The sequence below is a fragment of the Ammospiza caudacuta genome, chromosome 6, assembly GCF_027887145.1.
Source record: "Ammospiza caudacuta isolate bAmmCau1 chromosome 6, bAmmCau1.pri, whole genome shotgun sequence".
NCBI lineage: Eukaryota > Metazoa > Chordata > Aves > Passeriformes > Passerellidae > Ammospiza > Ammospiza caudacuta.
In genome coordinates, this window is record NC_080598.1 from 26,560,013 (window position 1) to 26,587,285 (window position 27,273).

Sequence of the window (27,273 nt, forward strand, 5' to 3'; positions counted from 1 at the left end):
GATTGTCCAGATTCAGTTTAATAAAAACTAGTTTATGGCTGTTTGATTTTAGCTAAATTACCTAAGTCTTCTTTGAGGACCTCACCAGATAGGAAGATCTACACAGATCTATTACAAAGGCTAAACAGCCTTCAGATTATTCTATATTTAATAACCACCTGGACAACTGAAAGAGTATTTGTATTCAACACAAAAATTCTCAGAGGAAATAAAAGAGCAGTTGTGATTGCTTGCATCATATACAAACTTCTTTCAGTACCACAGTGAGGTTCATCTCAACTTCCAGTATAACTCCATGCGAAGGAGTTTATGCACCTCTCAAATGGGTTTCACCTCATCCTGAAGTACAGTGACACGTGAACATAAAGGTGTCAGTGTGGAAAATTAAGACTTAATGAATTAATAATCATTGGCATACAATGGAAAGGACTAAGGGAAAGAACTCATCCTGGAAGGCAGCAACATAAGAACTTTCTGGCACCAAACACACACATCATTATTCAAAGTTTCACTGTGGTGACTGCCTCATCCTGGCTTTACAAACAGAGCAATAACATGCACGTAAGTGATTCTATTACCATGACAAACGACAGAAAGTCTGGTATTAGACTACTTGCTCCAGTTTTTAGCAGAGATAGTTTAAAAGGTACATAAGAATCCATGACCTAAAGTTCAAGAAGCCCAGATGGAAATAAGTTCTGCGGAAAAAAATATTTCTAAGAGGAGATAACTATTGAAACTGCCCAGGGAAGTGACACTTCTCTGCCAATTCACTGTTCAAGTGAAGACCTCACAAGTCTTTTGGAAAATTCCACTTCAGCCAAGCACTACTTTTATTTCAGTCAAATATATAAAACAGCACTTGGCAGAGAACTAATTGGATGAAATTTAATCATGTCTTCTATATAAATAATAACTTTCAATAATTGAATAGTCTCTTCTCACTTTCAACTCAATCAATCTGTGACAAAATGGATTTTGGAATTGCGGAATATTAAATTACAAAATTTAATGGACTATACTATTTGCCCATATTAATAACCAAATTCATATTGTCTTTATGTTTTAAATAGTGTTTGCATTATTTCTAAGGAATTGAAAATTCTCATGATTTTTTCCCTTTACTATATTATTTTCAAAGGCTCTTGCTTTATTACACATGTTCATATATAGAGATCACAGCTTTTTTCAGGGCAACGATTTAAAGTAGTGTATTTAGTCAATTCAGCTATTTTTGTATAACTGTTTACTGATGAGACACAAACTGTCATTGCAATCCTGTTGGGAACAGTTATAATATGCTTACAGACAGATGTCACTGAATTTTAACAGTTCTTGGATTAATTTTGTTCAGCACAAACAAAACTCGTGCAGAATATTTTAATAAAATACAAAAGGTAGTCCAACAATAAGGAGGCCTGATGATTAACAATGAAAACTATAATTGCCACACATCTTTGAATAATATAATGACAGTTAAATTAAAGGTCAGAACCGACTAATGAAAGTACCTTTCCTGATGACCCAAATCAGACAGAAATTCATCAATGCGTGTTTGCAGTTCACTTCCTTCTAGATTTTTTAACTTCTTCAGTTCACTCTGGAGGAAAAACCAAAGCTCCTTAGCCCCATTTTCAATCCTCCTTCTCAGTATTTCATGGTCTTTTCCAAGGCCGCCTACTTTAAAAAAAAAATGCATAAAAGCATCAGTAATTGTAGCTGAATTATTTGTTAAGAAGCCAATACATCTGTGATATGAAATAGCAAAACGTCAAAACTTGTTTTAGAATTAAAAGAAAAATCATCTACCAACCATCTCCTGTCCGCTTCTTATAGTTTTCTATCTGTTCTTTGGCCTTTAGAAGTTGCTCCTCTAAAGCATGTACCTTTCCTGCAGCTGGTCCCTGATCAATGGGACCATCTGGTATCCTAGGATACAGAAAACAAAGAAATTGCATGATTTATAAATATAATTATTTGATAAATTATTTGCATTAACAATTCAGGTCTCCACTCATTTTTTATTTCATACTGTTTTACTGATAATCCTTCATCAGAATTCCTTAAAACCAGAAGAAATTAAACATATTAACATAAAGATTTTAAAAGCCCAATCCCATAGGAGAAAAACAGTGCACAACACAGCTGCAAGCTCCTGATCCTAAACTGTGTTGTTTACAAGACTTCCACTCACCAACAAGAACAATCCAAGGCTCTGCTTGTGAAAATAATATCTGTGGCAGTTTAACTGTTAACCTGACTGGCACACAAACAAATCCATTCTGCTCTTGAGCCCTGGCCATATCTTCTAGGAGAACCAGGGCTCCAGCACTTGATCTCCAGTTATGTCTTCCTACACATCCACACAGGATGATTTCCATGTATTGCCTGGACTCAGAAAAAGATCCAACCATCTTAAATGTACCACTATCATAATTTTTTTATGACAACTCTAGTATTCTGAAGTGTAGATCACCTAAAAAACCATCAGCAATTGTAACATCCATCCGTTAAATTTCTGATATGTGAGCACAGGAGAAGTATGGAAACACATATCCTGAAATCTATGGGCCATAAATCAGCCCTGAGGCCATTACTGAAGTTTGTTCATCATCTCAACTTGAATCCATATATTAATAAAGCAAAATGATTAACGTTTAAAAATTAGATGCTAACTTCTTCTTGCCTCAAATTTAATGCAGGGAAATTAAAAACCCTTTTCATTTCAAGAGAAATTACCCTTCTGGTTAAAAATTATTCCACATTTTATAATGTAAGAGCTGACCCCAGAAAGAAAAAGATGTGCAATGAGAAGTCTTTAGAACTGCAAAGAATACAGAATTCTTGCAAAATATGAAGATGATTCTTCTTTCATAAAGGAATATGAGCATAAAAAGAAACAGATACTCTCTACACACAAACACACAGAGTTTCACAGCACCATGCACAGGAAGAGTCCTTGACAGACAAAAGATGCCTCTGGCATAGAGAAAACAGTGGTTTAAGGGAGCACCTTTCCTGTAAAAAAGAAATTCAAGCATTCTAAATATCCTACTGAGATGTTATTTCTTTAATGTCTCTCAGGTCTGGATAACTAAATTCCAATAAAATTTCAGGGACTGATGAAAAGTTCATTTTCCCTGGAACAGGTGAAGAGAATACCTAATGTGAGCATCAGAAAAGTGCATCACATGAAGCACAGCATTCAAGCATGTTTTTTCAGAAGGGAGTAGGAGAGGCGGAGGAAGAAGCAGCTACATAGCCTAACAGAAATTTAGAAGAAAAACTCTGCAGTCTTAAAGCTTCCCACTAAAGCTATCCTATCCCGATCCTACTAGGGATAATTAAATTACTGAAAAAAATATTTGTGTTCTAAAACTACCATGGTAAACAAAAAGGAATTATCATTAACTGCTTGTACATCTGCTTTTCCATGCAATGATGGAACAAGCATGTCAAAACTGTGTAAAATATCCTCATCTTAAGCATGTGCACTCCCTAAATATAATCTGTTTCAACAATCAATTTGTAAATTTGTTTCTACAACAAATGTATGGTGTTATATCCTACTGAGATAGAGTATTGGATAGCCATGTACAAGACAATACAAACAAGCCTTTAAAAAGTATATTGAAAACCATTTAATTCTTACACTAATTTAAAACCACCAGATGGAAATGTGTTTGTGATCTGCCAGCTCGGTACCACAATTTGAGTTGTGAAAGAACAACTAACCACAAAATTGCCAGAAAAAAATGAAACAGCTTATCCTGTACAAGTCACATACCCTAAAGGTAGAGTCTGTGAGGAACAATAGGGTGCAAGGATAGAACATCATTACCATAAGAAGTCTTGAGACAGTGCACACATCCTCTTAGCATAAGGAAAGTCTGTAAAGTAGCAATTAGAGAATCCTACAGAAGGATGGTTGTGGATGATATGAAAGAAGCACAGTAATGTTAAGCATTTGATATAATTAAGATCTTAAAAAGAAAAGTACCATTTTGCCATTTAACATTCTTCTTACTTTGGCACACTGCAATAAAAATTTTTATTATACTTAGACTGTTAGATAAAAGAGGTGGGAGGGGGGGATGGTCTCTAAGCTAGTTGCTTAGACTTCCAAAAATCACATCATTTTAGGATTAAATGAAGATAGCTTATTCTTTTTTCAGATGTGTCTCTACATCTGTTACCTCATCAGACTTGGAATTGCTGTCTTCCTCACTTTCATCCAGTCTCAAAATTAGGGAAAAGATTCTTCTCTGCAACCAGCACAGCTTGGCAGTTATTACCCTCTACAAGTACTTCAGCTGAGCTGGATATAACATTTGAGGGAAAAGTGTTTCAATCAAAATCCTTGTCTAGTCTCATAGCATCCATGCAGGTAACTTCTAGTGCAGAATATCCTAGTAATTATGCATACTCATGAATAAGAATGCCTGTTGAAAAACAGGAATTCTTATGGGAAAAAGAATTCTTACCGAAGTCCTAAAAACTATTTTACTCCTTAAAATATGAGAAGTGAGTTTAAAGTAAATTCATCTAAACTAGGATGATTCTAAGCAGTAATAAAAAACACATCAGTAAGCATCCAGTACAGAGTATCCTTCACTTATTACTATGGTAAAACTGTAATTAGGTTATAAATCCAAAATAAACGTCATTATAAGCCACTTAAATCGTCAACCAAGCTAATAAACAAAGCTTATTTCAATTCTCTATAGTTAAAAGGTGTGATGTTTGCATGCTTCCTACCATCTGATAGCAAATATAAATTATCTTTCCCATAATTAACTCATCAAATAAAGATAGTACTGGATAACTTTAAACGTCAAAAAGATTATGCTGTAGAAATAAACTGTTTCTGCTTTGTCCTTTGCCAGCAATCCAGATTTTAAAAAAATAATTCTGTGTACATAATCCATATGACTGAGGCCACTTTCTCATCACCTTCAAGTGCAATGACAAAGGGGCAATTACAAAGCAATGGATCTCTAGTCTGGCTCTCTGAAGGCAAAAAGAACCCCTTAAAAATTAATCATAGTGACATTCAATTTAGCTAGAAGAACTGCCATACTGTGTAAAATAATTGTAAAAATAGTTTTTAAAAATCCATAAATTATAAAAACCATTCTAACCTTTTCGTATTTCCAAGATATCTAAAAGGTTACACTAATTTATCAGCAAAAGGAAAAAGTAAGATTTCACTAGTTCATACTCAAATACTTTCTCATTCTTTCATTTATATCCAAGTTCTTTGTAAGGAACTAGGATTGTAACTACCTAAAGCCACATTATGATTGCCTTTTCCCCTCTCACTTTTTTCTCTTCCCAAGAAAAAAATCATGTTCAATTATTCATGACTACTAGCACACACAAACAAAAAGAATACAGGCTGTCACTTCATCCTCCTTAGATAAAACCTCCTCAGTAAATAAAACTGAAAGAAAGAGTCAATGTTATCTGCAAATAAAGAGAAACATCCCTTATCAATTTAGATCAGCATAGACCTGATCAGCAATGATTTATATCCACTGCATGCCTTGCTTCCCTTAACTCAGAATTGCACAAAAAAACAGTAAAAAGAGCAGAGGTGGCCACCATTTAGTTCAATTATTGTTATTCTTCCCACACTGTGCAATAAGCTCAGCTTCAAACTTGAGATATTTTAAATACATGTAGTAGGAAACTGTACTTTAGTATTTAAATTTTTATCAACCCAAAACCATTCTTCTATCCAAGCCCCTTTAATGTTTTCTACAGGTTTAAAGGACCCAAAAAATTGCACAGAGTAAATGACAGAACTACTTTAATAGAGTTGTTTATGATTAATTGATCTTGAGTTTTGATTCTCTACCAGCTTCAGCACCTGCTACATTAAAGCAACTCTAGTACTCTTTCAAAATTAAATCTGATCTCTTCTTTCTGAAGCTACACTAAGAACTGTAAGAATAATATGTAGGTGTTTGGTTTCATGTGTTTGATGACATTTTGCCCTTTTCCACCTCTGTTCTGCTTTATAACACACACTCCTAATTCAGAGTAAGAAACAGGCTATCATATTTATTAGAAGAATTGCAGGTTCTACAAAATGCAATATTCAAAAGAGTCTAGGAAGGAAATATAGTCCAAATGTGATGTATTCATAACATGAACACAGTATGAATCCATTTAACAAGATTTTCTATTCCCCTGAGGAGAACTCTGAAATTACTGGTTCCTAAACTGCCAGGTTTATCTTCCATCAAAATACCCTAAAATATAAAAATTTGACTACCACCCAGCAATAAAGAAGCACATGAATATTACAAAGCATTCATGTATTGCAAAAATAAAGAAAGGCTATGACAAGGATGAAGGCATACACAGCTTCAGTTTCCATCCAAGAAAATGGGACATTACAAAAGTTGTAATTTTAAGCTCTCCTATTCCTAAAAGCCTTGTATCACCCATATGCAACAGGGACAGTCTTTGGAAGTCATATTATAATCCTAATAGCAAGTAAAACATTTAGGTAAAACTACTGGTTTTAGGAAACAACATGATGTAATGCTTTGATTTGATTATTACTCCCTTTCAAGTTTCCTTTAAATAAGTACAAAAATTGTAGTAAAGATTTCCAGTTTTGCAGTCACACCTACTACATCTGGAATAAGTGTCCTTGAAAGGGCTCTTCCAGGTCTACTGGATACAGAATAGTGAAAGAACAATCTATAAAAACCTCAGATTTATTACTATTTTACACCAATGAAATCTAGAATGCTTCTAAAATCAACTCAGATCTGCTCACACAATATTGTTTATAATCATATACAGACTATGGCAACTCTCCAAACTCACCATACCACAATATTCATACACATAATTTTTAAAACTCACACTACAAAATACCTTTAATTCCATTTATCTTCTGCAACATTAACATACATCTGTGCTTTTTTCTAGCCCACAAGCAAGGTTTTTACAAAGCATCATATTGGCACAAGAAAAAGTACAGTAACTTCTCACCTAAGGCATTTTAAATACAACATAAAAACTATGTGGTACCTGATGCAATTTCAAGTAATCAGAATTGCACCACAAAAGTGGACTCAGTTCCTAAAGGAATACTTTTAATCTCAGGCCATTTACAAAAAGATGTGACTGTTCTAACTTGCACTCTTGCAAAGGTACATCTTAGAAAATAGGTATTAAAAAATATGCTCACCAAAAATCCTTGCAAAAATATGAACTACTCTTAAACAATATGGGTAATAAATAAGTATTTTTAAGATCATAAATTCATAAAAACATATTTTTTGAAAACAAACATACAAACGGTTGCAGCAGATAGGAACCAGAATAACCCAAACAAGTACCTACCCCTGCCCTAAAACCCTAATTCTATTCCTTACACATCTTGTGTGAAAAGAAGCAATCAGGAGAAAATTACAAAATCAGATATTATTTAAGTATCACAGAGGAGAAAAGGGTTAAGCATGATTTTCTAAAGCCTTTTCACAGATATGATCTTTGTCAAGTTTTGAATGGCTGGCTGTGCACGCACATATGGTATGTTTCAAAGGGTAGATTTTTGGCGGGTTTTTTTGTTGTTGTCCTTGGGCATGAGGGGCTGCCACATAAATTGGCAGCAAAGGAGGATTCAAATCTCAGGGTGGAAAGATCACTTCTTGTCATTGCATGTTGGCATTCATTAAGAGATGCAAACAAGCACAGCCCAGCTCTTGTTTTCAACCATCTCAGAAGATTTTTATCAGGTGATAACGAAGTCTGGGGAGTCTCAGGAACCCATTATAATGGGAAAGTCCAGGCAACTGAAATGTACTGAAATGCATTTTACCATTTTAATTAACAATTAAAGATGAAATATCAATTTTCTCTAACTTCAAAATGGAAATTAAAAAACAACTTACACTCTCACTAAACTACTGATTCTTGTAACCACACCTGCCTTCTGCCCCTTCCTGCCTGCCCTAACTAGCTATTATTAATAGAACAACTATTTATCAGGATAATTTTGTAACATTCACAAAACTTCTTTGCCCACTAAGGTAAATTCTGTTAACTTGGAACTTTTTGCCAGGCAAAAGTTTTATCTAATAGCACCAAAATACTTTCACTAGTATAATTAACTAGGATTGTTAATCAGATGTTTGTCTACTGCTCCAATTTTACAGGTAGGCACTCTCATTTTGTATAAACTCCTCCACAAGTAACTTTAAGTTCTGATTTGGAATATTCTTAATTTCAGCAATGATCTTAGCCCCATTGCATACTATAATATATTCTCTGTTTTAACCACACAAAATTTTAATGTGCTGTTTTCTTCTCTAGATACAAAATCTCAGTGGAAAAGGGCAGCAAAATCAAGTTTTACCTCATGCCTGTTATGAGCTCTATTGATGTAGAGGGTGTTGTCTTACCACTCAGATTTAACTGACACTACCAGTAATTAAAGTTTTCAGTACAAAACAAAATATTTTAGCAATTAAATCATATTCAAATCATAGTTCCAATCTTTCTGTCTTTGATCAATAAAGCCTAAAATAAATTACATCTTTACTTTAAGATGTAAACTGGAGCAAAAGTAATCTTTTCTGTCTAATTGGATTTCTGAAGTTAAGAGGTGTTTTGTTCCTATAATGTATGCTCACAGCAGCAGCGATCTCTTCCAGGGCACGGATACTCAATCCATGGACTGCTGGTTAATGCCTTGTTTTAAACAGACATGGTGCTACAAAACTAGAAATGGGACAGTTTTAAAGCTAACAGCTATTTTCAACACAGCTTATTCTGTCTGGCAAACAAATAAATGAAATACTGAAATTCTGTACCACATTATATTGTAATACTTTAGTAACACAGGTTGACCAGGATATTTCTAAAACCTATTTCTGATGTTTCTACGTAAACAGTACCAAGGATTTGGCATAGTAAAAATAATGGAAAGGCCCTATATTGTCATGCATCATTTCCCTCAAAGTCCAGTACTTCAGCAATCTCACATTACTTCCAGAAAAAAACTATGCCTGAAGGTCTTCCAGTCTCAAGCTGGCTCACTCCTGGAGAGCACTGACAACTGAACCTGGACATGAGTCACTGTTCAACTGGTATTTAAAGTCATTTAGGCTTTCTCATCCCAGAATTTCAGATCCTCCTGTGGTTATGATATAGAAACACTATGAGGAAATGTCTCAGAAATATTGCTAAAGAACATATTTCCAAAAAAGCTGAACGGAATCCAGTTCACACAGTTCTGCATCTAATTCCAGCATCCTGACACCATTAATGGAATCATAGAGAAGGAATGTGGAAATACTGTAGCATGTTTAAAGTAGATGCAAACTGAGGTTTTTCTTTTTATAAAGCATGGGAAATTATCAACAGCATAAGCTATCACTTAAACCTTGCCGGCCAAAAATGTAATATTTATCTGAATATAGACATTTCACTAAAGGTTAGTAAAATATTGAAAGGTATTTAGAAAAATCATGACTGCCTAAAATATAGTTTAGCCTCTACTTAGCATGTCCTGCCTCTACTGCCTCCTTCTTGAGTGGCAAACAGTACCCTGCCACCAGTAAAACCATTTACTCTCTTCCAGCCACTGCATAATTTGCATGGGTTATATTTCAATGACTCCTATATTTTCAAAATTTCAGTGTAATTGTAAAAAAGGAGATGATACTACTTTTTTACAAGTGTTTCTACAAGCTTAGCAGCAACGCAAGGAAGAAAACTTAGATAAAAGGATTTGTATAATGCAGCAATCTATTGCAGATCATCTTCAGCAAGTCAGCATTTATCTTTAACAAGCTGTACAAATGTTTTCAGCAATTTTAAAATGAGCTCTTCCAATTATTGCATGCAGAAGTATAAAGAACTAAATGTTCTAATTTGTATCAATGTCATAATAATTGCACTTGTTTAAAGTTGGCATTGAGGGGTGAATCACCTACAGAACTCTGTTATTGTGACAGTAACTAACACTTCTACACCATTAAATGACTCTTAAGTAATGATTACATTAAACCAGAACTAAATGTACATTATTTATTTAGAAGTTTGCAATATATTTTCATCTACTTAGAGCACAGATGAAAACATTAATATATACTTTTAAACGTGAAATATAATCTTGCAAAAATTCCCACAAGCAACCCTTACAATTTAAATTCTGCTATTTCGTATTTCAAACATTTTCTGAGCAGTTTTATTTACTTTGAGATCCTACCTGAGAGATTCTGCCATGCGCCTTAAGTCCTCATTTTGTTGCTTTAACCGTTCCAGCTTAGCGAGGATCTTGGACAGCTCCCGGCTGGAGTGATCCGGGTGCTCGCTATCTCGTACCAGGTGCCCTCCAATGTAGAACAGCAAAGTTCCCCAAGCAAACAGGATGAGCATAATCCAACGCCAGGAACCAGTCCATGGCCGCATTTTCAGAAGTTCGATTCACTCCAGAGCTGCTTCGACTCACAAAATAGCAAACATTTTCTTAGTTTGTACAAAAGTGGACAATTCCAGCTCTTCTGCTTCAACACATTGTACCAGAGAAAAACTATTTTCAGTGTTTGTCTTACTGCAACTCTTTAAAGAAGATTCTTATAAGGCTGTACATAGAAAGCATTAATATTGCGTCATTCTTCATTTATATACTGCAGGAAAAAATGAAAATAAACCTGAAATTATAATTCTGATATGTAAAAATATAGTGGACTGCAATTGAACTAAATGTATTTTCATTAACATTCAAGAATGACAATTGGCAATGCTAGTACTTTCTGTCACAGAGACAAAGAAAAAAGCTTTTAACTTTGCAGAGAACATTATGCTGAATTCACGAATGAAAGACTATGCAATTAATCCTGGCTTTGAAATGGCCAGAAGAAATGCTGCTTTTTATAAGAGAAATATTTACCATTTCATGTGTCATTTCAGACATTAAAATTGCTTAAAAGTCACTCTGGTAAACTTAACATTTTCCTTTACTATCAACAAATAGCTTTTATTTAATTACAAATACATCTTCATTTTTTTCACTTTTATTAACTGTCTTCTCTATTTTTATCATGACTGCCACTCTAACAAATGAGTTATAGTCAGTTTAACAGTATATTCTGTTATTTGCAAGTATTTAAAAATCAGGCATGACTTTAGAAACACTTCTCTGCTGTTTCAAAACTATCAAACATATTTTGAGAAGTTGTTGTTATTAAAATTATAATAAAAGCAAAAAATGCTCCAAAGGTAATACCTTCTCTCATGAATAAAACCACCATGCCATTTAAAAGAATGCAAAATTACCTCAACTCATTTTCTACTTGGCAAAATATTCTACTAGGGAACAAATTTCCTCAACTATCTAGAAAAAATTTTAACTGACAGCATGTCCATAGTCTTCTTTAAGTACTTCTCCCCTTTCCTCCTCTTTCTCAGCAATGTAATATTTCTACCTTTTTTTAAGGGCACATATATGCCATTCTGACTCAATTTTCAAAGTAACCCATTTTTTGAATTCTCAAATCTCTAAATCCACAATATTTCCTCTGAGATACCATCCACATCTACCTTCTCCCGAATTATTCTTTTCTGTTTGATCCTTCTTTCACCTTAACTTCTTTTTAATTTCATTTAGTTATTTTATTCTGTTCCCACTTATTTAAAGTCTAGAGCAAAATCTTCCTAAATTGCAATAACTTCCAAACTCATCCAGTTATGGAAATATGCCTGGAGCACACATTTCCAGATACAATAACTCTAACCTTGAAAATGCTCACTGTTTTCAACAGCACTGAAAATGCTGAAAAATTTCTCAAGTTATCTTGAGAAGAGGGGTAGTTTGTGTATGTTTAAAAGAGGCAAAAAAAATCCAATAATGACTAGTAAGATGGGACAGAATTGTTTACAGAGCACTTTGCAAGCAAAATATTGACTTTTTTTCCAATCTGTTTTTCATAAAATATAAGTTTAAGCAGACTCACAAATCAGGTATCTTCTTTACCAGAGGCAGCGTTGATCTGTCTCAAACAACAGTGTTAGTAGATCAGACAATCAAAAATCCACAAAATTGATATAACAAGTCATCAGGAACAGACGGTATTCTTCCAACAGTTCTAAAGAAATTAAAGAATACAATAGTTTAATTATTAACGGAGGCACGCAACCACTTACTCATAATGACTTTGTAGCAAAGGAATGGAAAATTTAAAAAGTAAACTGAATTATTTCTAAGGTCTACAGCATGGAACCCTGTAATTACAGACCAGGAAAATAACATATTTATGTTAGCCAAACTGGCAGAAATAATAAGATGAAATAAATCTGCAGACATAAGGATGAAAGTAATCGAAGTATAAAAGTACTAACATTACTTTTAGAAAGACAAATTGTGCCCCATAAATTTATTAAAGTTCCTTTGAAGATGTAAATAAACACAGAGGCAAGACAGAACCAGTTCTAATTGTTACATAATTTATTTGATCAATGTGAATTTTCAAATGGCATTCAACAAGATTCCCAAATTGTTCCAAAAAAATCTAAGCTGAATGGAAGAAGAAAGATCCTCATGTGAGTGCCCATCCTGTTAGAAGAGATGTACAGCAAGACCAGACTATCAGTTTAGTGGAAAGAATGAGCAGGAACCTCTCTGCACCCACAGCAGACTCCATACAGCTTGACATATTCATAAATGTTTGGAAAACAAGGTGAAACATGAGGTGAAAAAGTCTGATAGCAATGATCTGGAGGTCATCAAGATGTTTAATGAGGAAAAAAAAATGGGGAAAAAATCAGTTCATCAGTGTGCAGAGTTGTGTATAAATGACCTTTGAGGCCCGTTATGAATGGGCTTTAGCTATGATTGGTAATTCTACGAAATATCAGTTCAGCATTGGGCTAACTGCAACAAAGTCCTCACAGGTTTTATCAGATTTCTATCAATCTCTGAAGATTTCATTGTTCTTTTCATAAGTTAGGTCACAGTAGAGTTAAACATAAAGTACAGATGTTAAACTGGCTGAATGAACAGGAAGAACATTCTGAAAAAAACATTAAAAAGCCTATATCTCAAATGTGGTGTATCTAATTATACATGAGTTCCAACAGTGCTTAACTATCAACTTTGTACTGTAATGTGGCTTTCACACAATTTCTTTTATTTAATGCTGTTCTGGAAATGCAAAATGTCAACGTATTTGACATTCCAGGGATGAGATATGCAGTATCCCTGGATGTGCCCTCACTGGAAGAGTTCAAAGCCAGGCTGGATGGAACTTTGAGAAACCTGACCTAGTGGCATCCCTGCTCGTGGCAGGGCAGTTGGAACTAGATGATCTTTAAGGTTCCTTCCAACCAAACCATTCTGTCACTCTGTGATTCATATTTCAAAGTTCACACAAGATCTGTATATAAATCAAAACAAAGGAGAAATCATCACATTTTCAAAACTGTTCATTTTTTATAGCTTGTCTCAGGTTTCTGAGATCTCCACATGCAGACGTATGCCACAGCTATCTGCCTGACAGAAAGTCAAGAGGTAATGTCAATATTTATACTTGTTTAATTTTCTACAGCTGTTTATGAGGTTTCATACTCTAAACTAAGTTCAAGACTGCCAAGACTGAACTATGAGCCTTGAGTTAGAAAAAAAACCCACAGCAGCAGCCCACAAATGCAGCAATTCAAGCCTGTCATGGATCATAACATGGTTATCACCACCATCTGACACTGAACATCTAAATAAGAGTCCATCAAACCCAAAAGGTGGGGCAGAGCAGTACCAATAAATGTATTTTATTAAGCAGGAGACAGAAAAATACCTAAATAGCAGTTGTTAGTGTTATAAATTTATGTTGGAATTATATAGTAAAGGTCCTTTATCTAAGAATATTATGTTCATTTGATTTTACCAGAAAAAGCCATGAATTTTAATTTAATAGTTAGTTATCCCCTGAGATTTAGCATGATTTCTTGTCTTACATTTGATTAGATTTACCCATAAACTTGCATTTTCCAGGGCATAAATACATTACATAGTATATTGGTAATTAGTTAATTTTTCCTTCAATTTTAGATTAGTTCTTGTTTCCTTTCTGGGGTATCCTGAACCGCATTCTTACAATGTTACTCTCTAAAATAATGTATAAAATAAATTTCTTATCTCTTTCAAAAGGCTTACCCTGGATATATAAAATGAAAAAGAATGTGTTCCTCTATTCTTCCCAGCAGGTCTAGAACAATTTTTCAAGCCAATTTTCTTAACAAATTTCATCACTACACACAGTTAAGAGGGTTTTTCAACCTGATCCCTCTGGTAAATCATGTCCCATTTATAAGAGCCCAGCTAGCAACCACAGAAATCCCAGTCTCAGGGGCTAGGCAAGGCAAAGCTCAGTACGAGCAGCAGCTTCCATCAGTGCAGCAAATCAAAGCCAGCTCTAATGCCAGTACCAGTGTGGGACTGCAGATGCCACAGTGAACTTGGTAACCTCCAGTCATCCCTCAATGTATGCTTGTAAAGACACAACTTTAGCTCCCATGAAATAAAGCAATTTGGTACGACATTAACAGTGCAAAGTCTTCCATATACAAATTTAAAAGGTCTCCTGGTTCCCTGAGAGAGAAGATGAAAAGGCTGCAGATATCTATAAAATTTTCTCAACATAATGAGAAATAAACAGCACATTGATGCTGATTAAAATGAATGCTTTTTGGTTTTAAATGTAGAAGTTCTCTCACTCCTTATAAATTGATTTGTTACTTCGGCTACTAAAGACATCAAACCAATATCAGGAAAAAGTTTTGTAGAATAAGAATGAAATAACATTAAAAGCAAATGCTGAGTTGAAAGCATCACGTACAGTAAGCTATTTTTCAGGTTTAATGTAATCTTGTAGGTTTATTATAAAAAGTCACTACGAAATTTGCAGCATTAGCTATGAAATAAACTATGTCTGGTAAGTAGTGGCTCCCATAAATCATTGGGAATACATAATGTTCAATGCATCAATTGAATGAAACATAACATTGTGAGAAAGGAACTCAAGTTAAAATTTATTTACTATAAGTGCATAGCACAGAAAATGTGGTTAGTGCTACAAACTCATTTAGACTCCATGAAGAAGAGACAGAATATTTACCTAAAATAAGGGTCTGCTTCAAGACTTAATTGGGAAATCAAATTGTGCATACTACACGTGTAAGCCGCAGTTGATTGTAAGAATGTGAAAAGGTTTTGTTGCCAAATTAACAGCAAACATTTGGTTAAAAAAAAACATTGCTGCAATGGAATGCACTGAATGACTAAGTGAAAACAACTAAATGAAATATTAAAGAGACTTGATTAAAATGATAACTAAAAAAGTGACTGAAGCGTAGCACCAATATCTTAATGAGAAATAATGTGCACCCATGTCAAAGTTATTTTGCTATAGCAAAAATATTTTGCTATAGCAAAAATGATTAATCAAAACAAAATTATTAATCAAAAAAAAAAAAACCCAAAAAATACTATCTTTCTTCATCTTGCTCCCACAAAGCCTTCAAGTTATTTTAAAGCTTTAAAAGGTACTTAAGAATTAAAAAATTTAATAGCTCAATACTACCTAATTTCAAATTCTTCTATAGCTTAATGCACTATTTTTAATGCACTATTCCAAACATGCTTTCAATAGTAAATTCAGTGACGCAGTGTGTATTTTCTCCTTGTGCATTTCTGCTTCCTACAGAATTACAGCCCCAGAATAGCATTATGATTTTTCTTGGCAATGTACAGTTTCAAGTTATTTTAGATTAAATTCAAAGCAAACTAAGCAAGTCTACTTTTGGCTCAACCACCTACTGGCCTAGGAAAAAAGTGTACCTTATGTAAGCTGAAAAGGAGAAAATTACTCAAAAAGTAAAACACACACATCACTTTAGCTAACATATATGGGACTATATTTAAGGTATGTACATCTTCTAAAATTGTACAATGTACAAAACATGCACTTCATTCCACTCTAAGAGCCATCACAATGACTTACCATTAACTGTGAGACTCTCGAAAAGCAGGTTACAGCAGACTTACAACTTACACTGAATCCTCAGAACATTGTTAGTTTCTCTTAAAAGTAAACTTAAAAGATATTAAGATTTCATATTTTTAAGATTTCACTTACTAAAACTACCTTCTAATGAAATTATTCTACTCTAAGTAATGTTAGCCTGTTGTACTCTCATAAAAATGAAAATTAAAACCAACTTTCTGATTCCAGTTCCTATTTAAGAATAATGTGATGGCACAGCCTCTGACAAAGGATTAGAGCCTAAGGAAATAATCCTTTTAGGATATTAAAATAAAACTAAGGATCAAAGGACAAAAGTAACAAGTAAATCCTTCTGTAGTGTTTGATAAAAATAAGCTAGCCTTACAAATATTATTCACAGTGTATGCAATGCATTCTTTATGAAGACTTACACAGTAATTGAATCAAAATTCTGCATGTAACACAAGGCATTGCTGGTGTCTCGTATGAACCAAATACTTGCTTTTCTCTCTTGGACCTGCCTCATGTGATGTGTCCCAAAACAGGATTTCTCTTTTCATGGCTGCTTTGCTCTGGCAGTCAGCAACCACTTTAAAAGGACATAATACATTCAAACCTTTTTGCATCTCTCTCTCTTCAAATTTATAAGCTCCCATCTTATACACAGAAATTGTTATTTTTCATCCTTTTTATTAAACTTTATCCCATTCTACCACTGCAGTATACCACATAAAAAACTCTTGTACATTTTTTCTGATCCCATCAGAACCCTCCTCTATTTTGTGACCTATATTTCATTATAAATTATTATATTTTTGTGACATTGTCACTACTGAAAACATCTCAGATGAATAACACATGTAATCAATTGCCCTAAGAGGGTCTCTCCTCCAGGTTGATACTCTTCCTTGCAGCACAAGTCCCTGTCACTTCATCCCTTCAGCTACTTCCTTTTCCTACAAATGATTCTATTTTCATCCACAATTTCTCTCACTCAATATAGAATTTTCTGTGTGCCAAGAAATGCTGAAAGGGACACATAATTGACCCCATTGAAACAATAGGTAAGTAAACCCAAAATAATATAGATCAAAGAAAATTTGATAACAAATCTATGCTGCATTTATCTAATTTCCCATTTATATCTACCTCTACTTTGTTAACCATCATTTCTTTGTATTTTTTTCCATGCTTTGCACACTACTTTAATCAAGCCAGGACTGATAATTATTTCTAATTCTAGCATTCATATATATCAATCCCAAGAGACCTTTTCCCATTTAGTTGCAAACATTTTTAGAATCGCGACTGGAAACAATTTGGAAAGCATTTCATTCATCTATAACTTTTTAATTACCTTTATTAACATACAAATTATATGTATTGTTTTCTTCAACCAGAGAACAGAAACCCATTGACAGAGCATGTACTAATGTTTGTGTTCTAAAAGCTCCAAAATTAAGTTCATTTAGTTTCCTAGTCAAGCTCACTGGTTTATTTATATTCTTTCTCCCCATAAAAACTATCCAATTCCTCTTTTTCTGGAACATTAAGGACATAAAATTCATAGTATTACAAATATATACTTAATTATTGTAGAAATTTACTTCTTTTTTCTTAACTTCTATTCACATGTATCAGAGGCCATAAGTAGACAGACTCACTCCCTATTTACTCGTACATCCACAACTCAATGTCTACTAGTGTTTCTCTTTGTAAAAGTCTAATTTTATACCTGTAGAGATTGCTCTGAGCCATTTGCATGATATTCTCTTCATATAGTCCCTTACATTTGTACATGAATAAATACATGTATGTGTCTGATACAATCTGCAGATCATTCTCAAATTAAACATTTGAGAAGGAAGAGATGGTAGTGAGGGACTTCCTTAACTGTGTCAAAGCTCCAGGACCACTCATTTGGTTAGAAAACAAAATCTTAACCAATCAGAACAAGCTTTGGAGGAAGACACAATGCGATTTATCCTTCCTGAAATTTCACTGAAGAGGTTCTGTCATTGAATGTAGGAGCTTGATGATTTTTCAGACTTACAGAGATCATGAAGAAGATAAATTAACAGGACTTGAGGAATTAAAACCTCAAGTCTAAAAGGAAGATTATCAACTTGAGATGAGTCATCTGAAGATTCATTTAGAAGCTTTAGCACAATACATATTATAATACAGACAAAATATTCAAAGCAGGGAAATGCAGGGGAAGATTCTGGTATTATTTTGGAGCTTATAGTGTGTATTTGATGTAAAATGCTCAGCTGAGCAGCACATAAACTATTTTCAACTTAACAGGTATTTTATACCTGAAAACAGCTTTGCAAAAATTTGAAATGAAAACACCTTCAGAATGAAAGACAAAGGAATAAATAGAGAAATATTCACAATGTCCAATTAGTAATCTTGTGACAAATTTATTCTTCTTTTAGGAAGTCAATATTTACTGATGCAAGCAAAATAAATCAACAGGATGAGCACATGTAGAATACAAAGTAAGAGATCATCAACAGTTCAAGAATTGCTTCATTTGCAAGCAGAGTAGCACCAATAAATTTCCTAAAAAGACACAACAGAGATCACCAAACCAAGGTGGCTACGGCTTTTTTCAAGTTCTTATGGTGGTGTGTAGAGGAAAAACTGAAGCTGAGAGAATAATAAGTGCAATTTCCCTCACAAGTCTAAGTTCAATCAGAATCATGTAGGAAGGTAATTAAAGAATGTATGCAATTATTTCCTATAAGCCTCCTCCTCCTCCATCAGTGATCACTAACTACCACAAATACCTGAGTTGTTATCAAAAATAATAATCTTTGAAGCCCTGAACAAGTGCTTCAACGCAAAATAATTTCTAATATTACTTTCTGTTTTATTACATTCCTTTGCATTACCTCCTTGCTGTTCAAAATGGTACAAATTACTTAGGCAATTTCTAGATTTTTATCCTTTGCAAGTCTAAATATCCACCATTAAGAAAAAAATAAATAAAACCAAAACAAAATGAAGATAAAACAAACAAAAACAAAGCCCACAAAACCAAAACCTGCATACTTAGGAAGTTTCACATCAATAAATGAATCAGATGATAATGGAAATAATTCCTCAAAAAAAAAAAAAAGAGTGGTTATAAAAAGTACAAACGTTTGATGCAAAATTTTTGAAAAAGTAGAAAGTAGAAAAGATTGATTCAAAATATCTAGACAAATAAATCTGCAGGACAATTTCTAGTTATTCATTTTTCATGACCAAAGAAACAGTTCATTATTAAAAGTTTCATGATAGCTTGTTCTATACAACATGTCCCATTGAATTAAATTCTTTGTATTTAGCACATCACATGGTTACAGTGGTGAAAGTGCAGCAAAAATTGTCAGTGCAGTCTCCATCCTGGGAGGCTGGGCAAAGACCCAAGCAATGAACTCCAATCAACCCTACCTTGATCACTGGTGTTGAGCTAAAAGATCTCCAAAGAAACTTTCTAAAGCCAGCTATGATGTGATTCTGTGATATAAAATAACTTTTACAGCTTTTTTTTAAAAAACAGCTTTGTGTAAAAAGTACTATTCTAAAAGGCACAACATGCAAACATACAATGTATTTTATCAGTCACATAAACAGCAGAAAATTTTAAAAAATCCTAACTTTGTGACACATATGAATAACAGCTTACCCTGTCCGTGACAGAAGGAAGGAAACACAACTGCATCATGGAGGTTGGAGGTTAACATGTAATTCCACTATTCCAGCAGTCAGTGAGATTAGTAACTGTTTGAAAAAAAAAAAGAAATCCGTTTAATTTCACATTCTGTAAGAACAACTTCCTTTTAATTTACTCTTCATCATAAGAGTGAGAAAGAATGTAATGTTTTCTTATTTAGCTAATCACAGATTATCCACAAAGATCATTCAATCACTCAATTCAGAACATTTTTAACTACCATTTTTCACTATATCTACATTAAGATACAATGTGATCTAGCAACCAAAGAATTAAATCAAAGAATATTTTAGGCTCTGTATTGATTTTATGAGTACATTTTACAAGTCTGTCTCACCAGGCCCCAATTTCCCTTGTCAATATTTGCCAGCTTCAAAATTATGTTTGAAGTTGATTCATTAATATTTACAGATACCATCAAATTTGCAGCTGAAAGATGTTATACATGTTGAATGAGAGATACAAATCTGCATAATCAATTAAAGCAGTTCAGTCATTTAGCAGTTTTGTCAAATAATTGTTTACCCCTCTCTAAGCATTACTCCCTGTTCAAAATATCAGGCAAAACTTTGAAAATGGAAAAAATAAAAAATAAAATCCAAGACAGAATATTTAACCATAATTTTAATAAAATTAATAGAAGTATATGCATATATTCTCTCATATCTTTTATCATCTATGTATCTTTTTCATTTATAAAAATTATGAATATGTTAAGGAAACCTTGGAAAGAATTTTCTTTGAATCAAAATTTTAAAAGTCACTAGAATAATCACTGGAAAAATCATAGATCTGGAAATTTGGAGAAAACAAAATACAAATAAGTTGAACAGCTCTTTAAAAGTATTCCACAGCAAAAGAATACAACTTCCAAAATTTCAAGGAAATTCCTGCTATCTGCCAAAGAAACATAAGCTTTCTTCATGCAATTCAAGGCTTAAAGGCACTGAATTAACTGTGAGCAAGTAGAAGCAACAGTACACTCACAATGATAATGTGGGCAGAGAAAACCTTGTAAACATTTTTTTCCCTTTTCTTCTTTCTTCCCTATTCACTGAGTTTGCAAAACTTAAAGTGGTAATTGTCCAACTGTTACTCTAATAAAACTGAGCAATTTTTCAATTAAAAAACATTTGGTTTCCTTTGAAGAGCTAATTACATAGAGAACGCCTAAGGTGAACCACGTAAAAATTTGGCAAATTCAGGGTCCTATGCCCCTGTAGTTACTAAATTTATTTCTACTTGAAGAAAAAAACCCCAAAGCACACACACACAATAACAAAAAACACAATGGACTTAAGTACTAATCCTACTTCAACTACATAGCTTCTGGTATGTAGTTCTGGTATGAGATAAAAAACAAACTATCGAAACACCAATTTAGGAACTTTTAGTATCAGAGACCAAATATTCCTCAAAATTGTGCCTCATGAAGACCTAAAGGTTCAATTATCACAACAGCAGTGGCTCTGAGGAGTCCATACCCACAGCACTTGGGGGCTTTTAAGCTAAAGCTATACATAGAACACTGACCTTGAAAGAGTTTATCAGGGGTTAAGAATCTAATCAGAAGTAATTACTTTTCTAAACTAGATAAAAGAATCAACAGTACATCAACAGTAACAAATACAGTTTGAAAATAATAAGCACTCCTTCATATTAGATACAACATTAAATATAAGTGTTCATAGTTCTTGTAGCATATTACATTTGAAAGCTTCAAAAAAGATACAGTAATTTCTCTTTTTTTTTCCAATCAATGTTATTTTGAACAAAAGAAGGAATTGTACCTTGAAATAAAAAGAGCAGAGTACTTGACAGATATATACAAGATTTTCTGTCAAAAAGACAAAAACTTATTGGTGATTCTTCTTTTAGAATGATAAAAGAGTCAATTACAGAAACAATGCTCTCCTCCAAGGAAATTACATATATGGATTCATTTTAATAAGCAATGGATAAAACAGTCTTCACTTTTACAGTCCTTTTTAAGTACTAGGATAATACATTAACCAGAAACACAGTGAAGTGAGAAGTTAGCTTTGTTTAATCTGAACTAATGAAATGTCATTGTAAGATAAAAATTACCTCAGAAAATGAACAGGACAATCGCATGATAGTAAAGGTTTATTTTCTCTTGTTTACTTACCGTGACTCCATAGAACCCTATTCTAATAAAACCCCAGTTGATGAATAATAAAAATTCAAACCTCTAACATCAAGCATGATCTTCCTCCACAGCAATAAGTTAATAATGTACTGATAATCCTTGCAGAAGCGTCATTCCAAAAAAAAAAAAAAAAAAACAGGAAGAGAATCTTTGGAAGCAATGAAGTAAAAGATCAGAAAAGATCAGACTATGGAAGTTGAAGGACATAATTTATGTGTTATAAAAAGAAAGAATTTGTGATATTGAATTTTTTTTACACTTGTAAATAAACACATAACAAACTTTGAGAATTAGGAGTTCCACCTAGATAAATTTGGCTCATGAGGTAGGAGAAAGTAGTTCCTAAACAAGTAAGTGCAAAACAGAAAAAGGAACAGACACTGAAATGATGATTTCATTAAGTAAAGGATTCCCAATTGCTTATTCCCTTTTAATTAAAGCACCAAAAATGCATTCAAAAATATACAGCAGTTGAATCAAGAAGCTGAACAGAACAAGGCTTTCTGCTCTGCATTAGTCATTTAAAAGTTAACAAACAGAAATGGTGCATCCCTTTCTTAACAGACTTAACAGAATGTTTGCCTCCCGTTTCAGTGCTCATCTGGGACCAAAGTACAGCCGCCTCCTCTTGCGGAAAGTGCAGCGCCCTATCAGCAGAATAATCTGGATGTCTTGGGAAAGGAACAGAGAGGGAGAAAAAAAAACAACCTTAAGGTAATATTTGACTTTTCCATTCTTGTTTCTGCTGCAGCGCTCCACTAAACTTTCCTTTCTTTTCCACTTGCTTCCCCATGTCATTCCTTAATGGCTGCAGACATCAGAAGCAAGATCAGAGGTAAGATCTTTTCTCTTTTGGCTGGCATCAAAGCAACATGCAAAAATCTAATAACCAGGAAACTTAACATCAGTCTGTTCACAACTCAGCTGGATGTTTATAAATCAAGATGAAAAACAGGCAGATGAGAGAGCTGCTGAGTTTGTAATAGTTATGCAAAAATGCGTGACACTTGGCAGCCATAAGAAAACTGAAGTGATATCTGCAACCAGGAGGTTTTGCAAAATCAAAGCATAGTGAAGGCTATATGGTATTCAGATGCTGGGGAGAAAAAAAAAAAAAAAAAAACAGTCACAGAACTGAGCTAAAAGACTTTCTTCTTATACATGGCAGGCTTGGGGTCTGGGTGATTTGATAGAAATGCTGGACTACAGTTTTGAGTGGGCCACATCAGGGAAAGAATGCCAAATGGGATCATTAACTAAATAATTAGACTTGCTTTTTTATTACCATTTTCTAGTTCAAATTGAACCATGTTTTATGCAGTACTTTTATTAGAGCAAGACATATTTTACTGGGGATTGCAAATAGTAATATTGCCATATGATAAAAAAGTATCTGCCTTAACTTTAATTCCACTGCGCCAAAACATACAAATCTTAGCCTGCAAAAATTTCCCTTGGCACTCCAGTTTCCTTTTACTTGGGATACAGAACTTTATACACAAAAAAGCCCCAAAAAAGGCACCTAACAAGATAATTCAAGCCATTTACTTGTATTAGCATATAGGTTCATGCTGGCTAATTTACACTGGTTTACAGCTTTTGTAGTGCTCCATGCCACCAAAATTTAATTGCTTTCTGCATGTGATCCTCACCACTCCCATAGCTCAAGTGTACCACTGATCTAAGATCTATTCATTTATTTAAAAGTGAAGGAAGTGAAAAACTCAAAGCACTTTGTACAATAGTAAGGCTAAGAATATAACAGAGCTATGAAGCTGCAAGTCAAAACCTCACATAATGCTGCCAATGCCTTTTCCTCTCAAAATTGGCATGACACATTATTAAGGAAAAATGACAGATGAGTTTAAAACTTGCTGAGTTTAAAACACCTTTGAAAGTATTCACTTCTTGCTTAGCTCCTTTTATGTCCATTTAAACTTAATACTTAATTTTACACTGTTAATCAGAGTTCCCATTTTTATTTATAACAACTATCCCTAATGCATAAATTTCCTGTCAAACCATGGTGAGTGTTAGCAACTATCAGCTTTAATGACTGAGCTATTTTCTTTTATATCTAAGATGGGATTGTTGTGTCTCTGTGCCCAGATATATATAACTTTTTCTACAGCAATCAAGCAAGCTTGAAGTTTTTTACCAAAGAATACTTTTTTTTGTAAGGTAAACATTCTAAAAATAAGATTTTAAATTGATTTTCCATATAAAGTCTGTAATTATTAAAGCAATATTAATACTTTACAGAAACAAAAGACTTAAAAGTTAAATTTGCATATCTTCTCAAAGGTAATTCTAGTGAAATCCCATTCAAGTATTTCAGATTGATAATAACTAACAAAATGCAGGACTTTAAATCACCATTTGAATCAATCTAGAAGTCAAGCACTTGTAGGAAAAACCTAAAATTGTGCTATTCTTACTGTTTCCTACACAGCACACAAAAAGGCAGTTCCTTCATAAAATAATTGTGCATAAACTCATTATTTGTGAGAAAAGCAGTATTTTCCTTTGTGGTGAACACATTACAATAAGGATATGACTATCATAGGAGCCAGCAGCTCCCATGTTTAGCAGCTTTACAGCAGCATCTCACAATTCCTTAACTTACAAGTTAGGCTTTTTCCACCTACTCTTTTATAGCAGGTATTACGGTCTTGTTCCTACTTTCAGTGCAGCCTTTTTCCAGCCCTTCAGCTTCCTTCATTCCTGAATAGCTCAGGCTAATTTTAGCAACAATAACAAGAAAAAATCAAGGATGTCCATTATTCCCCATACCAGAATTTAAAAGAGCTCTCCATGGCTCTGAGCTACCTCCCACCAGTGTCACACACACACACACACACACTCTTTTTTCCTCGAGTCTGGCTAAGGCCTAAATACAGATAGTAGGCTTTTGGTTTATAAATCTTTGTATTCTTTTTTAAGCAAGCAACCCTGCTTTAGCAAATTGAGTCTCAGGATGGAATTTCCTAGGAATTTAAAGGAGAGTCCAGATGGCATTTAGAGTTCAGTTCCACAAGGAAGGAGGGCATAAAGGATCTACATCTCTAGCCCTTAGTTACTCACAAAATCAAAAAGCAACAAGGAAACAAGAAAATAAATCTGCTTCCCCACTTTAAAATTGCAAATGAAGATTATAACAAATGGCAGCAGTAGATTAGAAGGCAGCGGTTACCCCATCATGCTGCATTATACACATGATTATCTACATAGAGGTAGGTAAATGAGGAACTTAAGTGAAACACTGGTTTTTGAAGTTAGTTTTGCTAAAATCAGAATATTCTAGACAGACAAGTAGACTCATACAATCATAAAAGCTTTTAGGTTGGAAAAGACCTCTAAGATCATGCAGTCCAACCATTAACCCAGCACTGCCAAGGCCACCACCAAACCATGTCTTAAAGTGATGCATCTACACATAAGTACAACAAACTTTTTAATTTTTTAAAAATTTTTTAATACTTTGAGCACTCTGGGGTCCCAAAACAAGGGGGCCTCAAGAAAACTTTGACAAAATAAATGGTCCCATAAATAGATGATCCCGACATCCTTCTTGTGTGGAGACTAGCAGAGATTCTAAAAGACAGAAGGCAGGTTACACAATAAGGTATAAAATATCACCTGTATAAGATAACAAGCTGTTTAACACTACTGAATGCTCTGTGGTGAAGTGACTGCTGAGAATAAAGACAGAATTCTATAAGAAAACTAGATGATCTTTTAGAAAATGCTGGGAAGGTGCTGGCAATTTCAAAGTCCACAACCATTAGAATCAGCAGAAAAGAAGTCTTTGGAGTACAATTAAAGCTGCTTTGTAAAATATCAATGACCAAGTTTTTTTTCCCTATGACACACATAAACCAAGCAGAGAGGTGGTGATAAAGTCTAATTAGAAGATACTAAATTGACAGCCTACAGAAGTTTTGAGAAGCCAATTCTTACATGCATAAAAACTATATCAAATATTTTTAAAGCACGGTGGAACTGAAAGACTTGACACAGATGCCATAAGTGCAAATTATGCTTGAGATGATTATTACAGCACATTAAATACAGGACCACAGCAGGAAAAGTTAAATGAAATAAATGCATTTGCAGTTACTAGAAGGAACTTAAATTGATGACTACATTGTAATCTTTATTCACAAAGAAGACGACAGAAGAATTCTTGCAGCTAGGAAACTACAATACTCACCAGAAACAAGAGGCACATCAATTAACACCAGATACTGGGAAATAAAGAACATTGTTTTTCTGAGGTATGTCATGCTTCAGAAGGTCACTAAGTTTTAAAAACTAATTTATCATGGAATTAGGGAGACCTGGTTGATGTAAAACATTAGGATTTTAAGAAGGCACTACTAGATTGTGAAAGTCACTGCAATTAAAATGGTTTGAGTTTAAAGACTTTGATATGTTAAAGAAAGCAGACTAAGATATTCTTTCTACAAAAATCCACGCATGGATACTATACTGCATCTGTCTTAGAACAATCCAGGTCCTGGTAGCTCAGAAAACAGGGGTCATGGCTGCTTGCTTCAACTTCTACGGGTAACCGCTACTGACATTTGAGTAGGACAGGGAGCCTTTGCAGACAAAAGCTCAGATCACATCCATTTTAGATATGACTTTTTCTGCCTGGATCTTATTGTAGGCATGGTCATAGTTGAAAATCTATTCAGTAAGCAAAGGAAAAAAGTGAAGAAAATTGCAATAAAATACAGTAAATAAACAGAACTCAGCCCATTCTAATAGAGCTCTGATACTGTTCTTAAGAGTCTGCAAGATATCTAATATCTTGAACTTGATCTGCTGAAGCACCAGAGTTAGGGAGAATATTTTACTGACAGAATTTCAAAAGTAATTATTTGGGAATTGGCTGGAATGGTAAAGTGCATGTGTATGCATTTGGAAGTAGGTAGCAAGAGCTGAATTCTGCAGATATACAATAAACTCATACTGCTGGAGTATTTAGGGAAAACTTTTTCAAAACTAAACCTTACCAATGTCAATGTTAATACAGATTAAATATATTATAGAGAAAATAAATTTTACTTTTAATATTGCTTTCTCTCATACTCTTCTTTTTATGAAAAGCAGCAGTAAAACATAGAAAGAAAGAAGTCACAATGTGTGACCAGTCATGTGAAAATGGAGAAAGATGATTCAGCACAAGCATTTCTACGAAAATAAAACTGTTATGAAAGATACTTGGATGGTAAACTAAAACATGAAACATAACATTTTACCTGTAGTTTATAAAACTATCAGTATTGCAGCTTAGAAGAAACAAACTTATTACATTCTGTCTGTAACTTTGTTCTAATCAG

At 33.8% G+C, this 27,273-nt stretch overlaps 1 protein-coding gene across 1 annotated transcript in view; it reads right to left on the reverse strand.

Annotated features, from left to right (window-relative positions):
- Nucleotides 1–27,273, reverse strand: part of FUT8 (fucosyltransferase 8) — an 81,103-nt gene that overhangs the window by 35,244 nt on the left and 18,586 nt on the right. Inside the window, exons 3-7 of the mRNA XM_058806484.1 lie at nucleotides 19,708–19,802; nucleotides 11,985–12,116; nucleotides 10,238–10,658; nucleotides 1,814–1,929; nucleotides 1,512–1,680 (exon numbers count right to left, since the gene is read on the reverse strand). Of these exons, the coding sequence (XP_058662467.1) occupies nucleotides 1,512–1,680; nucleotides 1,814–1,929; nucleotides 10,238–10,440 (488 nt within the window). The 5' untranslated portion in view covers nucleotides 10,441–10,658; nucleotides 11,985–12,116; nucleotides 19,708–19,802. The remainder of the gene's footprint in view (nucleotides 1–1,511; nucleotides 1,681–1,813; nucleotides 1,930–10,237; nucleotides 10,659–11,984; nucleotides 12,117–19,707; nucleotides 19,803–27,273) is intronic.